This window comes from Triturus cristatus, chromosome 7, assembly GCF_964204655.1.
Source record: "Triturus cristatus chromosome 7, aTriCri1.1, whole genome shotgun sequence".
Taxonomy (NCBI): domain Eukaryota; kingdom Metazoa; phylum Chordata; class Amphibia; order Caudata; family Salamandridae; genus Triturus; species Triturus cristatus.
This window is the reverse complement of record NC_140590.1, coordinates 147711643-147731308: the sequence shown is the minus strand read 5'-3', so window position 1 is coordinate 147731308 and position 19666 is coordinate 147711643. Positions and strand designations below refer to the sequence as shown.

At 45.8% G+C, this 19666-nt stretch overlaps 1 protein-coding gene across 7 annotated transcripts in view; it reads right to left on the bottom strand.

Moving 5' to 3' along the window:
• Positions 1 to 498: 498 nt before the first annotated feature.
• Positions 499 to 19666, bottom strand: part of LOC146809067 (sialoadhesin-like) — a 514967-nt gene continuing 495799 nt past the window's right edge. For 4 of the 7 annotated variants that reach the window (XM_085614289.1, XM_085614287.1, XM_085614286.1 and 1 more), the window contains one exon: positions 527 to 1651. In XM_085614289.1, the coding sequence (XP_085470415.1) occupies positions 1529 to 1651 (123 nt within the window). In that variant the 3' untranslated portion in view covers positions 527 to 1528. Of the gene's footprint in view, positions 1652 to 19666 lie in introns of all 7 variants that reach the window. The other 3 variants (XM_085614291.1, XM_085614285.1, XM_085614290.1) reach the window with 3 other exon arrangements.

Sequence of the window (19666 nt, the reverse complement as noted above, 5' to 3'; positions counted from 1 at the left end):
AGCAGCAGTGACAAAGTTGCACCCACGCTAGTGTGCCTTCTTTGGGGATGAGAGACATGCAGACATAGAACCGAAATAGCACATTTCTTTTACCAACACATGCTTAGAGTCAGAGAAAAACTTGAAAGTGGAGGAAATCTTGAAAACGCGGAAGCAAATATTTAGAAAAGCTATACATCGACAGAAGTAATGAGTATCAATCGCATGTCCTACAAACATTTCTCGTAGACCGTGCTTGTATTTCAAAATATGAAACGCCTATTGTTGCATCCGATTACACATAGCTTGCTGGAAAAACTGCTGGTTCTTCCTTGCAGCCTCCTATGGTGCTCTCTGCTGCCCAGGCAGGAGTGAGCTCTAGAGGCAACAAAAAAAAAATAGTGCCACAAATGAACGTACATTTAAAAAAAAAAAAAAAAAACACGCTTAACAGGGGCAGTCTGCTCGGAAGGTCCAAAACAGCAAAAGGCAGTACGAATTAACTATATTCACGAATCAGAAGCAACCAATTACAAAAGGCATGAACAGGAGCCAATAGAAAACATGGGAGGTGCTTCAAGCCCATATTTCAGATGCAGCATGGCTCAAAGTGACAGCACATGCAGCGCATGCGATGCCTAGGCGAAACAGGCGCTTGGGTCTGTGCTGAGCCAGCAAACCCCATCATGACAGGAACCCATGTTTTATTTAGAGTGGCGCACTGTGCATGCATTTTTTCTGTCCGGTATGGTCACACAGTCCAACAACATTTCACAGCAATAATAAATTCTAAATGTAATAGAGCAATGAGAAGAAACAACACAACCACATTCAACTCAAAGACATTTCAAAACGCTGACCATAATAGCTAGGGCATGATTTGTACTAAACGCCATTAAAGTCAGACCCAAAATAGGGCTCATCGTCTCATATTAATGCCCCTTTTATCAAGTCAAAATTGCCCCTTTTATCAAGTCAAAAGTTTTTGGTATGCATTCTGCAGGAACGCTGTTTGAACAGTCAGAAACTCTATAACAGTACCAGGCACTTTATTCATCTACTAGATTGTATACTTAGGCGTGCCTACCAGAAAAAGGTACCTCAGGTTAAAATGTAAACCATAGAAATGTGTGTGACAAATGAAAAATAATTATTTTCTGGGATATGACTTCCTTTCTTGTTTCTCTAGGATTGCACTGGTCACAAAAGCATCTCTATCCGTACTTGTAATGAGACTAAAGACTCAGGAGATGCCTTGCTTCAGGGCAAAGTTGTCCAGGAATTGCACGGGTGCAGACGTGGAGCACTAGGGTGAGCATGGGACGTGTAATTATAACTCATGGGGCGAGAGCATGGCAATTACGATTCTTGATAAACCTTTAATGAGGGACATGATTGAATCAAGGGAAACTCATGTTGCCCAAGGGTTTATGATCAATCAGGAGAAAACAAAAATGTAACAAATCTCATAATCACTCGTGTGAGATGAGAACACAGATTTCAGCAACTTCAGAACTTCCCAAAGCATCCACTGAGTCAACCGTGACAGTCAATCATCTGTGTAAGGTTCTTCACGTATATCATTCCTTCGAATATCTTCATACTCAGATGCGGCCTGGGTGCCGTCAAGGGCCGCATAAACATTGTCCACGTTTTGATAAGGACTCTGTCCCTGCAAAACAAAACATTTCTTAAGCATATTGACTTTGCTTGTATTGACACTCTCAAGCCTTACTCTGGATATTTTGTCAGCAAATGTGCAAAATGGCGAGATTCCATATAACAAGGCAAATATTGGTAAAAGCAATCGTTTTGGACTTTTAAGGGTAGTTGTTTTATATTGTATAGATTGCAAGACTGTGGACAATGCATGGATACATGGTGTGGCATTTATTATGTCTATGTGCTTTTCATGATTATGACATGCATGCCTGTAATGGGATGTTGTACATTGTATAATGGGGGTCTATCAGAGTCATTGTGAGAATGATACCATTAGCCAGGGTATCTAGACATAAGACCATATACTTTGCTCATGTGTCTGATATTTGCATAATAATGCCATATAATGTAGGTGTTCACACTAGCGGTGGGGAAATTAACACTTTGCCTCCAAAGTTGCTAAACTTCGCCCTTGATAAGGGTGGGAAAAGGATCAGCTGAATTCATAAAAGGTGAAGTCCAGCGTACACGCCTTCTTTGATCAACTCCAATATTTGCTAACCTCGGGCCACAATTGTGCTCTGCCAGTGGAGTGTGCGGAGATTTGCCTACTCCGCGTTCCGCGTAGAACGTGGAGCATAGGGCAAATTCCTACTCCATTGCGGAGTTGGCCAGCCCCAGCCTCCACCCTGTCTAATAAAAAATGTATATTACTTTATTAAAACCCCAAAAATAAACACTTACCTGTACTGCCTGCGTCCCCGGCTGCCCTCCTCCTCTTCCACGCCGTCTCCTACTTGGGGCAATCAGCTTGCGAAAACTGCGCATGCAAGTACGAGTACGAGATGGCGAGGAAGAGGAGGAGGGCAGCCGGGGGATGCCGCCAGTACAGGTAAGTGTTTCTTTTTTGTGGTTTTAATAAAGTATTAATAATTTTTTAATAGGCGGGTGGCAGAGCGGAGCAGAGTGGAGTTCCACGGAGTTTGTTCCCAACTCCGTAGACCTCCACGTAGTCCCGCTCCTCCGGCTCCTCCCTGGGTTAAAATTTGCTAGTTAAACCGACATGGGCAGGTAAACCACCTAGGTTGCCCATCACTAGGGAAACACTAATGGTGAAAGAATTACACAAAATACATTTTTTGAACTTTGAAGATTTACACATTAATATATTAACAAGCAATTCATCTCCCATACTGAATTCCTGTGCACAGGACATGACACATCAGTAAACCTATTTCATCATAAAGGGCAGTTTCCTTCGTGTCCACGAGAACAGGCGACTGTAAACGATTAACACTAGTTGCAGCAGGCCCAGCCCTGAAGAGGCCAGATACTGTAATGAAAAACACAGTTATGAATGACATGCTGTCCGAATTAGATCAATTCAGAAAAAAGATGTGTGAGACTTAGGGACTTAAAGAACTGATGCACAATGGAACTTATGTTGTAGTCATACAAAAGAATTATCAATGAATGACGCAATATAGAAGTACATCTCAGGCATTCACCATCACTGACACATTTTAGGAAGTACCTCAAAACCGGGCTCTTTGACTGAAGTGCAGTTCCCCTCTCCCCCCAGCACCTTGAGACCCTAAGGGGTGAGTAGTCGCACTTTACAAGAGCCAGATTGATTGATAGATGCATAATAAATCCCTTCATCATACACACCAGTCATTATGTTCACATATTCATGGAGGGAATTCACGAAAAGCTCTAGATGCTCAGCCCCTGGTGTAGAATTTCATCTGGCATCGACACGTAACATACTAACCTGCTGTTGTAGAACGCTCTGCCGAGAGGCACAAGTGCGGTATTTTACCTTTTATTGCTGCTATTCCGCTTTTATTAGTTGAATGTTGGAGTTCTTTTAAAATTGGCTATACTGTGTTCAGCCCACTTACATGCACCTTAAAACTTAATCACATCGCTATTAGCGAAACGTCATTGAATCAAGGCCATCCACCGGGCGCCATTTTTTTCAGCGCTCTAGTGGCTGATCCTATTTAAAAAGGGGAATGGAAGCGCGCAGCGCGCGCACGCAGCGGGCGCGCCGATGGCGCACCGGAGGCGCGCCAGAGGCAAGCCTGTCTGCGCCCGTCCGCGCCTAGCGCCAGTAATGCTGTTCAAACCTGCTTAGGTAGAATTTCTTACTCTAGAGATTCTCTACTCACCATTGGCAACAGGCAGCGGGGGGAATATCAGCAGGCCTTGACTTGTGGTCTGATTAACAGCAGGTCACTGATAAAGCACCATCAAGAGATTAGTGACCTGCTGGAAGACCTGGATCTTGATTTACTGTTTATAACAGAAACCTGGGTAAACCCAGACTCCTCGGTGGTGCTGGGATTTGCATGCCCAGATGGCTATAAGATCCTTCAGAAGCCACGCCTGACGGGGAGAGGAGGAGGGGTAGGGATAATTTTTAAGGAGAAGTGGGACTGTGCCCCATTACAGATTAAAGATATAGCAGGATATGAAATCCTGGGCTTTACCTTACAGAAGTGTAAGGGGAGAATGCTGACTGGCCTGGTCTGCTATAGGCCCCCGGGCCTGGACTCCAACCATCAGGCCCTACTGGATACTATTGTCGCCTTAGCATCAACGCATTCTAGACTGTTGTTCTTAGGCGACTTTAATCTCTGGGAGACAGGGAGTTTAGGGAATCATCTGCAAGCCCTGAGTCATACCTGTGAGAACTGCGGCCTTCACCAGCTTATTCAAAAACCTACTCACAAGGGAGGAGATATGCTCAACCTCGTTTTTGCTAAACAGTCTGAAACAGAGGTACTCAGCATATTACCGCTAAGCTAGACTGACCACTTTTTAATACAATTTAGGAGGACTATACCAGGTGACAAGTCGGCGTGAAAAATTCAAACTACCTTCCGGTGGGGGAGAGATTGGGCGAAACTCTCTAAAAAGGGCATAGCCCCTCTTTTTCCTAGACAAAATTTGTTTAACGCAGAGGAGGCGCCTGAGGAAAACTATAATAGATATAGTAACTCCATTAATAAAGTGCTGGAGGGTTGTGTCCCAAGAAAAAAGCTCAGGATGAGCAGAACACCTTCGGCCCCCTGGTTCAGTGAGGAGCTGAAAGCGCTGCGCTTAGCTCACCGACAGGCTGAAAGAAGCTGGCGCAGGTCGTACCTAGAAATAGATAAGAAAGCTCTAAAATTAAAACAAACTCAATACAAGCAGGCTATCAGGGAGGCCAAATTGCAATTCTATGCCGGTTCCATTCTGCAGGCTTCCAATGGGTCTAAGGCTCTCTTTAACATTGTAAGGGATCTCAGTAACCCCGGGTGTTTGGCTAACAGAGTCCAGCCATCACAAAAAATATGTGCAATGAAGTCGCCACTTTTTTCATCGATAAAGTCACTAAAATCATGGGTGGGTTTGATCAGAATGCAATCGAAATTCCTCTGATTAATGAAGACATCAGGAGGGACACTTCTCTAAAATATTTTCAACCCCCCACGGAGGACTCTTTTAACAACATAGCTCGGGAGATATCGTCCGGGTCGCCCCTCGATCCCCTCTCACACAAGATCTGGAAGGAGTATGGCCCTGACCTATTCCCGGGTCTGTGGCAAATTTGCTGCCAATCCCTGAATGAAGGAGTGGTACCAATCTGCTGGAAGCAGGCGATAGTCACCCCCTTACTGAAAAAAACTTCCTTAGATCCATCAATGCCGGCTAATTTCCGCCCCATATCCCTCCTGCCGTTTCCGGTCAAAATTCTGGAAAAGATGGTTAGTAAATCCCCGTCAAGCTATATGGAAGAAAATCATCTTCTGGATAGGGATCAGTTTGGATTTCGGCCAGGGCATGGGATGGAAACCGCTTTAACAACCGTGTTGGATAAACTTCGAATGCGAGCCGACAGCGGGAGTTCCTCAGTACTGGTGCTGCTGAGTATGTCGGCCGCATTCGACACGGTTAGTCATGCGGTACTGCTGGCAAGACTGGAAGGTTTGGGGGTGACAAGCCGTGCCCTGAAATGGCTACAGTCTTATCTGGCTGACTGACAACAGGCAGTCACCTTGACGCCGTTTGTCTCCCCTTGGTCCCCGGTATGCCATGGAGTACCCCAGGGCTCGGCAATTAGTCCGATTCTTTTCAATGTCTACTTAGGGCCCTTGATCCCCATAATAAAATCTTATGGAATTGAAGTGGTCAACTATGCGGATGATATTCAACTGCTGTTCTCCACTGAGGGAGAGCACGCAGTCTCCTTGAGCTCTTTCCAGGCATGTATGGGGCAGGTCTCAGACTGGTTGAAGGCCAATTCGTTACAGCTGAATGCTGGGAAAACTGAGCTATTGCACTGCTGTGCAGCAAAAATGTCCAAACATCTTATGGGCGAGTTCAGGCTTAGGCCAGAGGACGCCCCCATAGCTGCAGCAAAAACAGTTCGCAATCTGGGGGTCATGATGGACGAGAACCTTCAGATGCAATCTCAGGCCAACAAAACAATCAGCACCTGTATCTACCTGATGAGAGCTCTTCGTCAAATTCTCCCGCTACTTCCAAGCGAGACCAGGTCCTTAGTGGTCCAGAGCGTGAATCTGAGCAGACTGGACTACTGTAACTCCCTGTACTTGGGTGCCCCCCAATATATTGTGCAGGGACTGCAAAGAGTGCAGTCTATGACAGCTAAACTAGCCCTCAGAAGACAGCGTGATTCATCAGTGACGCTGGCATTGAGGGACTTACATTGGCTGCCTGTTAAAGACAGAATCAGTTTTAAGTCCCTGGTCATGGTCTATAAAGCCCTAAATTATATAGGCCCGCTACCTATACGAGAGCGATTCTCCTGGTATGAACCAAAAAAACTTCTTCGGTCCACTAGCCAAAGCCTGGTATCCATTTCTAGAGTAAAACTTGCAAGGATGGGAGGAAGGGCCTTCGGCACGGCGGCAGCACGCCTCTGGAATAAGATTCCCCAAGTTTTGAGATAGGCCGAATCTTTGATGGGCTTTAGGTAAGACCTTAAGACCTAGCTATTCGCCAGGAATAGGTAGCAACGCCTCTGACTAGTGGCTATTCGTTCTATATGCTTCATGTCATTACGGTCTCCAAGCGTCAGGATACCCGTCGGGTGGCAGACGCGCTATACAAAAACATATACAATACAATACAATACAATACAAGAATACCTAGGAAAACAAATGTAAATTAATGATGAATACATATATTGTAATGTAACTAATTCTGTCTGATATGTCTACTGGGCTTAAAGGAAAAAAGCATAAGTAAAGAGCAAAAAACAACTTCATAGGGTGGAGTTTTCTTCTTAGGGGCCAATTAGAATCTCGTTCGGAAAGCATTCCTAACAAATCGGTCCCGGAATGGTTTCCGGACGACTCGAATCGGGTGAGTCCGTCCGAGCGATTTGGATGTGTCACACTGTGCATGGTTGGAAAACGGGTTCCCTAGGGTACCCACATGGACCCGATTTGGAGGGCCCCAGGTGAAGGGGGGCCTGCTACAGGTGCCCCAAAGATAGATTCCAGAGAAACCGATTTGGAACCGCTGTCCGAATTTGTCATTGTAATTGCTCGCTCGTAAACTGAGTCCCAAGAGCTGTACTATTCGGCTCTGAAAGGCTCGACCTGTACGAATGCCTTTCACAATCGATTCAGAAAGCTCCTACAGTTTCCGGACATTGTAATCGGTCGTTCGAAAGTGGGGACGATTCGGTCAGGAACAAGGGTTCCGAATCAGATTCGGCAAGCCTGAATCTGATTCAGAGCCCTATCAAATGAGATCGTAATCGGTTCCTTAGTGTAGATTTCAGTTTTTTATTCTGTCAGTAATCGCACCACTATTTTTCTGTGCTCTTTGATTTCCTCTTATAATCCCAGCTCCTCTTATGCTTAGCTTTCTTATGTCGTCGAGCTGCACCTTCCTGTGCCTTGACTGACTTGCAATCTTTTGGGTCATTGATTTCTTGGTTATGCATTGAATGTTACTCGCGTGAAATCTTCCCTATACTGTATGTTCTTTTTCAACATTGCTGAAAGAACTCTTACTGGCTTTTTGTCAGTCTAAGCTTTGGCTGTGGTAAATTGTTTTGTATTCTATTCTCCATGAATTTAATACGTGTACACCGTTTTTGACAAAGGCTCTATGATCAATCAAATACCGAGCTAATTAAATAAATACCATAACCACAATCATTTAGGAAGATTAGAGGTTGATTTATGTATTTATTTCAAGGAAAATTTGTATTTTCATAATTTTTCAGAATGTTGTATTCAGATATTTGAAATACAGTGTTTTTTGTAGCAAACATACATCTGATGTTGCTCCAACTGTGACCTAAATCAATAAAATGCGTGACTATTTTGGCTTTGAAAAGTCTGGTAGGGGCTGCTGCCCAGAAACCGATATAATTTCACTGTACACTGGTTTGGCTGCGAGTCTCTAAAAACTTATTTTTCTAAATTCTGTCAGAAAATATTAACGATGTTCAGAAGGTGGGGATTTGAGGACAGATATTTAAAGATTTTTTTTTTTTTTTAATGAAACATTAAAATGCAGGAATTGTTGTTGGAGTTACTGGACATGTAGTTTGGGAGACTGGTTTGCTTTAATACAATATTACGATTCTGTGAATGTCATTCCAATAAAATTGCACAATAAAATACTGCAGTAAAATAGTTTGGTAGGTTAATATGTGCGCTACAGAGATCTGTGTGTAACTTCTCTGTTACATATTGAAATTGTGATAGGAATGAACCAGTCCTTCATTTTTCAGAGGCCAGTCAGTAAAAAAGCAGCTCTAGGCACATGTGAGAATTTTAGATAGGTCTACGGAGCAATAAATCTCGAGGTCTGGGACATTCCCTAGACCTCGAAATGAACCACATTTCAACCCTCTGGTACCTTGGCACTAACCAGTCAGGTTTAACCTAGAGGCAAAGTGTAAAGTATATATGCAGCACACAAATAGTAACAAGTGAAACAGAAGAAAAATCCCACACCAATTCAGAACAATTGAGTAAAATGTAATAAATTATTTGGCAGCAAAATGACAGAAATGTAATTAGTAGAACCGGGGATACGCAATTTGAAGAATTTACATAAGTATAGCACCTAAAAGGACAAAGCATCATCCACAGTTATGTGGACATGAAAGACCGGGTGAATGTTACAATTTCATGCTGACCACAATGGAGTGTAGAAATAGGGATCAGGTCAGTCCAGCTAAAAACGTTACCTTCTAAAGTCCAGCACAAAGTGTTCTGTCTGCGGTGGAGAGGGCTGTGCGAGGTAGGGAGAGTGTCATGGATGGTCATTGCAATGGCGTGAAGAGCAAGCTGGGTGTCACGGATGATTGGTGCTGTAACATGAAGATCCTGTAGGGTGTCTGGGATGGCTGTAGCTGGAGACTTACATTGGCTGTCACTGCAGGCTTTTGATGGTGCAATTTTTGCATTGCCACACGTCCCAAGCAGTCGCTGTGGCATGAAGAATCAGGTTCACCGGAGCATCGCATTGGCAGTAACCACGGGAGGCAAGATCTTGTTGTGAACAGTCCGTTTGCGGATGCAGAGAGCCCAAAACTTCGGGATTCCTCCTTTTCTTGGAAGGGGAGCTCAACTGATGCCACAGCAAGGGCCCAGGACCGGTGGGGCACCTGTTGGGGATCAGGAACTCACTCTAGCAGAGGCCAGCAGGACTCATACAGGTACAGTTGCAGGTCCAGCAGCAGGTCATCTGGGCAGATACAGGGATGCCTATGGAGCATGTTATATCCCTGTAGTTCAGAACAAGTCAGTCAGCTGACCCTGGAGTCATTTCAGCCTGGGATGAAGGGTGCAGGTCCAGTCTTCTTTGTCAGTCAGCAGGGCAGCAGAGAAGCAGTCCTTCTTGCAGAAGAGCAGCACAGCAGCCCTTCTGAGTCTTACACTGGTCTTGAGGAGTACTGAAGAGTTGGGTCTTAGGGTCCACTATTTAGCTTTGGTGCAAGCTTTGAAGTAGGAAAAGTGTCTAGAGGGTTCCAAACAAAGAGGTGCTTGGAATTTTTTGCCTTTCTGTGCTAGCCCTAGCTTGTTTGGGGACACAAAAGACTAGTGTAAAAGTCTTTGCGTGTATGCCAGGGCAGAGCCTTTGTGATGTGTAAGTGTGGTAGGTAAAAGCTTTGCCAGCCTATCAAGTCAGAGATGGCCAATCCTGCCAACACCTATTGCCCATTTGTCTCACAGTCTGAGAGCAATACACAAAGACCAATTGCCAGCTACCCCTAGTCAAGTGGCCCAGGATACTGGATGCAGGCACCAAATGGTTAGGACAAGAAAATGCCAGCTTTCTAAAAGTGGCATTATCAGAATTGTTACTTAAAATCTAACTTTACCATTTAAGAGGGTTTTACATTACAATTAGTTAGACACCAAACTCAACATTTCTACTTGCTCCAAATTGAAAGTTTTCACTTAATAAATTAACCCAATGTTATCCTAGGGCAGAAGTAGACCTTGAAGGAGAATGTAAGAGTTTTTCACTAACAAGACATGCAAAACTTAAATGCACATGTGCAACTTTTTAAACACGCTGCACCCTGCCCTATGGGCTCTTTAGGGCCTACCCTATGTGTATCTTATATGTGTGAAACCTGGAAAAGGTTTATTTTGCCTGGTTGAAAAGGCATTTTTAAAATTGCACACAAAGGCTGCAATGACAGGCCTGAAAATGTCTGGAAAGGCTCTTTAAGTGGGTGGCAGAATGAGTGCTGCAGGCCCAGTAGTAGCATTGAATTTACAGGCCCTGCATACATGTAGTACCACCTTACTAGGGACTTGCAAGTAAATTAAATGTATCAATTGGGTGTAAGCCAATTTCACCATGTTTAAAGGAGAGAGCACATTTACTTTAGAGTCCTAGAGCCAGCAAAAACAAGAGGATTGAAGGCAAAAAGTTAGAGGAAAACCAGGCCATGGATGTCAAGTCAGACGGTTATGGTATGTTATGTGTTGTATTTAGAAAGCGCTCTTTCACCAGAAGTTTCTTAGTTCTGTGACTAAAATAAACTAGGGGTGGGCGGAATTTGCTAAATCCACTTTTGCAAAATATTGCGAAAATGTTAAAAATTATCGCAAACACGCGGAAATATCGCGAAGATGCGGAAGTTTTTTTCCCGCATGTTCGCGAGATTTTCTGCATGGTTGCGGCTCGCCAACTTACCCATGTGGTTGCTCGCGGGCGCGGCCATCTTGTTTTCAGTTGTCTCGCGGTGCATGATCGCGAGAAGAAAGACGTGATCGCGCGACGCATCACGTCACTGCGGGCGCGAACTGTCGCGAGACAGCGCAAATGGCTAAAAACAATACAACATCTCATGGAGAACGCGACCTGATCAAGAAAACTTGCCGGCGAATGCAGGGATTCAGGTAAGGCGATCGCGCGCGCGCGAGAATGTATTATTGTACAGCGCGAGCAAGAACCAAATTATCGCTAAGCTGCGGAATGCGGAAATTTTGACATTTTCGCGCTTTCCGCAGAACACGAAAATGTCAAATTATCGCAATTTCTGCGAACGGAACGAAATTTTAGCCCAGGCCTAAAATAAACCCCATGTTTTCAATACATTTTTGAAATCCTTAAGGCATATAGTTGAGTGAAACCAGGGGTAGAGGGTGTTGTTGTGCCAGTATTTGGTTCCTTTTGGAGATGGCAGAAACTTTCCATAAACAAGCAATGGCAATTTTGAGTTTCTATGTGTGCTGCACAACGCAGCACACATGAAAACAGCAAAAACTAGAAGAAATTAAGCATTTCTTCTTGTTTCGCCTGCTTAAGACCAGGTTTCCCCTGGTCTTAATTTTGGCACTGCCTCCTATTTACACCACCCTTGTAAATAGGGGTCAACATCAAAACCAATGGGTGTTGCAGTGGAACGCCCACCGCAACACCCATTGCACTCCCCTTTCATGCTAAGTACAGCGTGAAAGAGTGCTTTATTTACAAGGCAGAGTTAGGCCACGTTGGCTTAACTCTGCCTTGTAAATAAGGCAAAGCCCCTATTGCCACAACAATGTCACTTGACAGAGTCAAAAGCTTTTGAGATGTCTATGACCACCACTGCAGGTGAGTGTTTATATCTTCGTGGCCTTTTAATGATATTCTGAAGCAGTCAGATTTTCAAGAAAACCTCTCACTTTCATGAAGCTTTTTGTCTTACATTCAAATTGATGAATAAAGTGAGTTTTTTGGTCAAGATTTTTTAAATACCTTCATGAATGCTGTACCGATTGTAATTGGTCTTATTTTGTTTAGTTCAGCGATCAGTATATTCTTTGAAATTAGGATCAAACATTTTTTCATTATACATTCAGGGACTCTTCTCATAGTTAACCAAGTTGATAATTTTTGACCAACAGCCTTGTTTATTGTAAACATTGTAAAGATGATTTAAGCCAATATTGCCAGCCCCACTGCTTTATTTAAATTTGATTCTTCAAACGCTTTAGTTATTTCAAGAAGTGTAGTTTTGTTGCATAGTCTTTTAATATCCCATTCTTCTGGTATTCTGTCAACATGGATACATTTTGGGTTCTTGTTCTCTTTTATATTTCTTTTGTTTTCATTTAATTTTTTCCAGTTCAGCTAGAAGCAAGAGTTCATCTTTTGACCATAGTTTGGATGGTTTGTTGCTTGCGAGAGCTACGAGTCCTGCATAATTTTGTACTCTTAGATGTGCCTGCCTTGCATGTTGTGACATTCCAATTTTTGTTACGAATCTGAGGTCACAGAAGTTACAGAGGAGTTGACCCTCTCTCTTTCCTTTATTCTAACTTTGCATTTCGATTAGTGGCCTGCAATGCTGTGGAATTCGGCTTACTTGTCACATTTTGAACAATATGTTTTTATGTCAAATCATTTATGCTTAATGGAGACACACTTCCTAAGTTCTTTGAAAGTTCCCATTATGCCTCCACATAAATCACAGTTTTATTTATCTTTGGGATATTTCCAGTAAGTGACTTATTTAGCAAAATCACTTTTCTTGTTATTGAGTTTCTCACTGACCTCATAAACATAAGGTAATTTTTCAAGTCTCAATGTAACAGTGTCACTCTTGGCTGAAGAAGCTATAAATTCAATGCTTTTACTGAGGTCTAGCGGTACCTCACCTTCTGTTAGTATGAAGGGTGAACAGGGTGACAGTGTGATTTGAATCATTGTCATTTATTGTGTTGTTAGAATTGGATGTTGAAATGACAAAAATGGTAAGGAGATTAATGATTTGTGGAAAAGACAGCACCTCCTTTCGCCAATTTAGCAGGGTTTTTAATCTCCAGGAACGACTCCATCTGGAATTGTGATCGTTAGCATCGTCATTTCTCACTATAACTGGTATTTCTAAAGTGTGAACTAATCACACCTAAGAGTCAGAAAACCCTGGGGGCTGTCAGGGAAATTAAGCAAGCTATTGCTCAGAGTCAGAGGGTGCTGGGCTGGGAATCGAACCGTGAACCTTGTGCTCTGGACTCAGCCACCCTGGTCACTGCTCCACATCTCTATCATGCTCACAGTCATAATAGAACCTTGTATTGGCCTATCTTTTTAGACCTCTCCTCAAAGAGCATTCTGGTATAGAGTTAGTTACCAGTGGGACCACTTGGAGATAAAGGCCACTACGACTTAGAAGAAGTTAAGAGGGTCATAGGTATTCCCGCCATTTACCTGAGCCTCATTGATTTTCTTCTTTGTGACATTGGGCAAAAATCACATTGCGTCAACATCTGACTCAGGGCTTCGTGATACTTTGTTTTAATTAAACAGTTGGATTCCCCTGGTCATTACACCGTCTCCCCTAGATTTTCAAGGACCAGCGCTAGTTCAACGGATACCGCCGGAACCATGACGCATTCCAAGGTTTGGTCCCCTCTCTCGGGGAGAACGCATTCCAGGGCCCCCTGCCCTTCACAAAGGAAAGGGAAATCTCCCCAGGCTTCCCACCGCCTTCTCCAGGAAAGTTTGCATTACCGTTATGGCTGGGTATGGTCCTGATGCTATATCACCATTCATTTTCAGGGCTAGTTGATCCGGCAGGGGAGTTTTTACATGCTCTTTGGTGGAGGCCAACTTCCTTGGCCACCGTCCTGCTGTCTATATCAACCACACCTTTTCTGGGGTCTGATTAATGTCAGCATTGAGCGCCTTAACCCAGCATTCAATTCATCCCACAGCACCAGTTCTGCTTACCAAATATGCCCCAATGGGCACTCTCATTCCATGCCCGGCTCCCCGCCAGCGAGCTGGGATTCTTACCCATTTAAAGTTTGAGAATAGGTTGAGGTCGTTTCAGGCCCAAGACCTCTAATCATTCGCTTTACCAGATAAAACTGGGGGTTCAGAGCGCCAGCTATCCTGAGGGAAACTTTGGAAGGAACCAGCTACTAGATGGTTTGATTAATCTTTCTCCCCATATACAGGTTGGACGATTGATTTGCACGTCAGGACCGCTACGGACCTCAACCAGAGTTTCCTCTGGCTTCGTACTGCCCAGGCATAGCTCACCATCTTTCGGGTCCTATCACGCCTGCTCATGTCTCACCTCCCCAATGAAGTCGGTGAGTCGGGCCACTGGTGCGCCCGCCTCTGGCTTCGCAGTGGGATCCTACCTCAGCCATGGTTCCCCCCTGGGTTTCGCACAGCCCTCTGACTAACGGATATTGCCACAGACCTCTGGCGCCCGATGTGGGCCTCCCCACCCAGCGGCATGACGCAGTTGGGTGCACACTGAGCACAGTCTGCTTCAGTCGACAGTTGCGCTGGGAGCATGGGGGCTTGTCCTCCTTCCCCACCCGGTGCACCCTGTCAGGGGTGGGAGTGAGTGCTGAGGCAGGGCGCAGAGGCGGTAGAGTGTTCTTGGCCTTGCTGTCACAGCAAAGATACTGCCAGGGAGGTCTGTAACTCTCAATCAATCAATCAGGATTTGTAGAGCACAGCTGCTTCACTCTTGATGGTCTTGAGGCGCTGTCAGAACATTGCTGCCTGTTCTCTTATTGGCTGAACATACAGGTCTTGAGGACCTTCCGAAATTGCTGGATTGATGGTGATGTTGTGAGGTGCAAGGGAGGTATTTGCAGGTCTTGGCCGGCATATGGAAGAAGGGGCAGCATCCGCTGTTTGTCTGGTGGATGCAACGGGTGGCAGCTAAGGCGAGGTATCCAGATCTGAGTTTTCTTGTGGGCTGGTGAATGGTTACACTTTAGTTTCAATATGCAGATCCTCCATTGTGTAGTGCCTTGTATGCCTGGGTGAGCAACTTGTACTGGCATCTCTAATAGCTGGTAGCCAATGGAATTTCCTGAGGTGAGAGGTTTGTGTGTCCATCTGGGGAGGTCGAGGATGAGCCTGACCACTGAATTCTGGATTGTCTGGAGTTTGTTCATGAGTTGGGCTGTTATTCCTATGTAGAGGGAGATGTCGTAGTCGAGTCTGCTGGTGACAAGAGCCACCACAGCTTGCCTGGTGTTGGTCGGGACCATCTGAAAACCTTCCTGAGTATTCAGCGCGTGAGGAAGCAGGTGGTGGAAATGGTGCAGATTGTCTTCTTCATGGATAGGTGGCCGTAGAGGATGATGCCGATGTTGCGGGCGTGTTCGTTGAGTATGGGTGTAGGCCTAGCACGGGGGGCCACTGTTCGTTGCTCCAGTGTGTGTCCTTGCCTTTCCCAAAGAGGAGTACTTCTGTTTTGTCAGTGTTGCATTTGAAACAGTTGTTGTTCATCGAGTAAGCAATATCCTTCATGCATCTTTGGAACTTGCCTTTGATGGTGCTTGGATTGTTAGTCAGAGAGAGGATGAGTTGGTTGTTGTCGGCGTAGGAGTTGATATTGAGTGCGTTGGCCCGGGGTGTCATGTATGTGTTGAAGAGGGTTGGACTGAGGGATGAACAATGAGGTACACTACAGGTGATATTCTTAGGGAGCGAGGAGTAGGGAGGGAGTATGATTTTCTGTGTTCTTCCTGTGAGGTATGATGCGATCCAATTGAGAGCTGCTCCTTGGATTCTGATCTGGTGGAGCCTGTTGATCAGTGTGTGGTGGGATGAGGGCCACTGTTTCTCCCTGGTCTAGCAGCATTCCGATGTTATCTGTGGCTGTGACTAGAGATGTCTTGGTAATGTGGGTTGTTCTGAAGTCCGATTAGGAGGGGTCGAGGAGGTCATGGTTCTCCAGATATCTGGTGAGCTGTATGTAGATTCCCTTCTCAATAACCTTGGCTGGGAAGTGGAGCAAAGAGATGGGACAGTATTCTTAAGTTCTCCTGGATCCGAAGATGGCTTCTTCAGCAAAGGCTTCACATCAGCGTGTTTCCAATTCTATGGGAAGTGGGCTGTGGGGATTGAGGAATTGAGGACCTTGCGGAGTTCTTTGCTGATGAGTTAATTGCCGAGGTTGAAAGCATGGTGGGAGCAGGGGTCTGCATGGGCTCCGGAGTGGAAGAATTACATGACAATTGCCATTCCCTTCTCAATGAGGGGGTTCCACAAGGTGAGCTGGTGTGGGTGGGCATGAGGAAGTTGATGCTGTCTGTGGCAGGTAGTTGGGATGCAAAGTCTTGGTAGACTAATTTTTGGGGGAAAAATTCTGCAATGCCATCACAGAGATCTTGCAAGGGTATGATGTTGTTTTCTGTTGCTGAAGGGGTGGTGAATCCCTTGACTATATTGAACAATTGCTACCTGTTGTTGGAGCTATCATTGATGTGGGTGGCCAGGGTGCTCTTCTTGGTGTTTTTGAGGAGGTGGTGGTAGCAGCTGAGGGCAGCTTTGGAGCATATTTAATCCTCGAGGGATACGCAATATTCTTTTAGTCTTTGTGCAGTTGCGTTTCTGGGTTTTGAGTTCTTTCATGAACCAGTTTGGGTGTCATGTTGGTTTCCTGGTCTTGGTAGGTTTCCTCTGGGTACTTCATCAGGGCTTGCTTTGATCCAGTTTGTGAAGTTGTTCACTGATTGTTCTGTGTCCTCGTGTTGGTTGGTAGATGGGAGTTAAGGGCGTTGGTACAACATTGTTCTGAAAGCTTGGACCAGCTGCGCCTTGTTTGGCTGGCGGTGGAGGTGGGGGTGTTGAGAGGTTCTGAGATGACGAAGTGGACACAGTAGTGGTAAGTCCAGGTGACTTCTTCCGATGTGTATTTTATTCTGTTGCTGGCTGGAAAGATAGGGATGAGAGTGTGTCCTGCGATGTGGGTAGTCCGAGGTTAGCCATACTTTGTAGGAGGTCAGTCATGTTGGTGTAGTCGGTGTTTTCAAGGTGAAAGTTGAGGTCTCCTAGGAAGGTGTACAGATTCAAGTCAAATGGTGATCGGAGTGTTGCAGAAGGGTAGGTGGGGTCCCGAAGGTCTGTAGGCAAAAGTGCCTCAGATTGTGAAGTGCATAGAGCCACCTGTCACCCCGAGTCCAGTTGCGGCACACCGTCACAGAGGAAATGCACCCTGCAGGGCAAGCCTCAGCCGCAGTCCCACAGAGGGGATCTGCCCTCCTTGGTGACCGACCTCCTGCGTTGTTTTACTCTCTCTCTTCAAAGTTCTTTTCAATTTTTCCTCACGGTACTTGTTGGCTATCGATCTCATGCCGTATTTAGCCTGAGATGGAGTTTACCATTCACTTTGGACTGAATTCCCAAGCAACCAGCCTCCTAGAAGACTCAAATCCGGAGTGCTTGGGGCTGCTACCGGCCTAACACAGTCTGTGGGGTGAGCCTCAGTCAGAAGGGCTTGGCCCCCTGAGCAAGGCTGGGGAGTTGGTCTGCTGTATGTCACATTTCCTGTGCCCACTGCCAGGTGGGGATTCGGCACTGGACTCTTCTCTCTTCACTCGCCATTCAGCGGATTGTCACATCTGATCTAAGGTTGTAGGTGGATGCCGAAGCGTGGTGGAGCCGGAGGACCAGGAGGGACCACATGAGTCTTCAAACCTTTATCCCGGATGCACAGGATGAACCAGGTACCTGGTAAAGAGGAAGGGTCATCTCCCCTGCTTGTCAGCCGTCTGCCACCGGTCTCAACCCTTGTGGCGTCTAGAGTCCCCAGCTTAGGCAGTGGCCCGAACCAAACCATGCCAGTAGGCTGGTGGTTCGCCTACCCCCGGTCATGGTCAGAGGCACTGGAATGAAAGAAACGTGCAGAGGTGGACCTGAGCCCTGTTGGTCACCAGCAGGGTCAGTACCCCCTTTGTGATTGGGAGGCAGAGGGTCAAGGGAGGCAGACAGACTGAGCTTTCCAAAACAAAGAGCAGCATGACCATGAGTCCCTGAAGCGAGGCTGCAACAGGGGGGTCATTGCTAGAGTTTCACTGTGTTGGCTCTCTCCTTACAAGGCTGTACAGTTGCAGTAAAGGAGGGCCAGTGCCAAAACGTATACCATCCCTTGCTGTCTGCTTAGGTTGGTGCACTGAAGGAGTACCCAACAGACAGGGGGAGCATCTTATTTCCACCTCCCCTCGCCCAGCCCACACCTGCTGACACTGGGGTCGCGGCACAGCCTGAGATGGTCAAACGAAGGTGAAGCAACTTGACCCTCCTACATTGGGGGGTGCAGACCACAGTGGATAAGAGGATGCAGCCCATGTACCTGCCACAGACTGTATACAGCCAATGGCTATGGAGGCTCCTCCAGATAAACTGAACATTATTTTGCAGGTGGTCCGTGAGTCGTGGAAGGCAATTGAGCAACAAATAGGCACACTAATGATGGGCTTTACACTGTTGATTGCTTAATTGATGCCGAAACATAAGGCTTGCACGGAACAGCTGGAGCAGCTGCGTTGGCAGGTGGCCAGCCTTCAGGACAGGATGGAAGACGCTGAGGGCCAGTTGCGCAGAAACAATGTTCGTATTGTAGAACTGCCGGAATGCTGCGAGGGGACAGATCCAACAGGCTTCATAGAGCAGTGGTTGCGCGACACGCTGGTCCCGAACGGCTGACAGACCTCTTCAGTGTTGAAAGGGCACATAGAATCCCAGCGAGAAAACCAATCGCCTCCCCGACCTATGATTTCCTGAATACTTAATTACAAAGATCGTGATACCTTACTCCGCACAGCCAGAGAGAAGTCCCCTATCCTGTTTGAAAACCATTCGATTTCACTCTAATCAGACTCTACGATAGTGGTCCAACGTCAAAGGGCCTCCTATCAAGAAGTCAAATAGAAGCTCAGGGCCCTCAACCTCAAATATGCCTTGTTGTTTCTAGCCTGACTCAAAATCATGCACAAGCAGAAATTGTATTCTTTGGGGACCCAGAGGAAGCTACTAAATTGGTGGCAGTCATGTTTTCTGCTGGCGCTTCACAGGGATCGTCCCAAAACACCAGTCAAAGGTCACAATCATCACAAGGGGGTAAAGTGCAGCGAAAGAAAACAAACCGAATGGGGACGAAGAAAAACCCATCTCCAGAACAAGTCATGGAGGGTCAAAAGTCAGCACTACTTACAATAGCGGCGCTCAATGAACGGGACCCTCTCTCCTCGGCGGACTCCTTTGAAGACACTAATCTACAATCGGACTCAGAAAACAGTTTTGCTCTCTTCTCCTCCATTACCCCACAATTGGTGAATGACTTCCTGGGATATCCTCCCTATCCAGACACCAAGACTGATCTGAATGTACCTGGAGATAGATGGACCGCTGACTTTCACGACCTCTTGGCCTCACTATGCTCTTCCAACCCTGTGATTGGCCATGGTCCGGACAGTTGTATTGCAACCATGCTGCCTCCGGTCTTGGGGACGCTACATGGCACTGTACCCACCACCTCCGAAGCGATTGCACGATGGTTAAAGTTGCACTGGTTTTATCATTGTTCTTTAGTTTGGTCCACTGTTGTTCTCTGGGTACACCTTGTATTTAGTTACATAAAGGGAAGTTATCCACCTGACTAACTCTTAATCATGTCCTTTAGGAATCCTGGCTATCAGGAAGCAACAGGGCACAAGACACTACACATACACTTATGGCTGTGGTGGGAAAGTACATAATAACAACTTCGAATGTTCAGGGAATG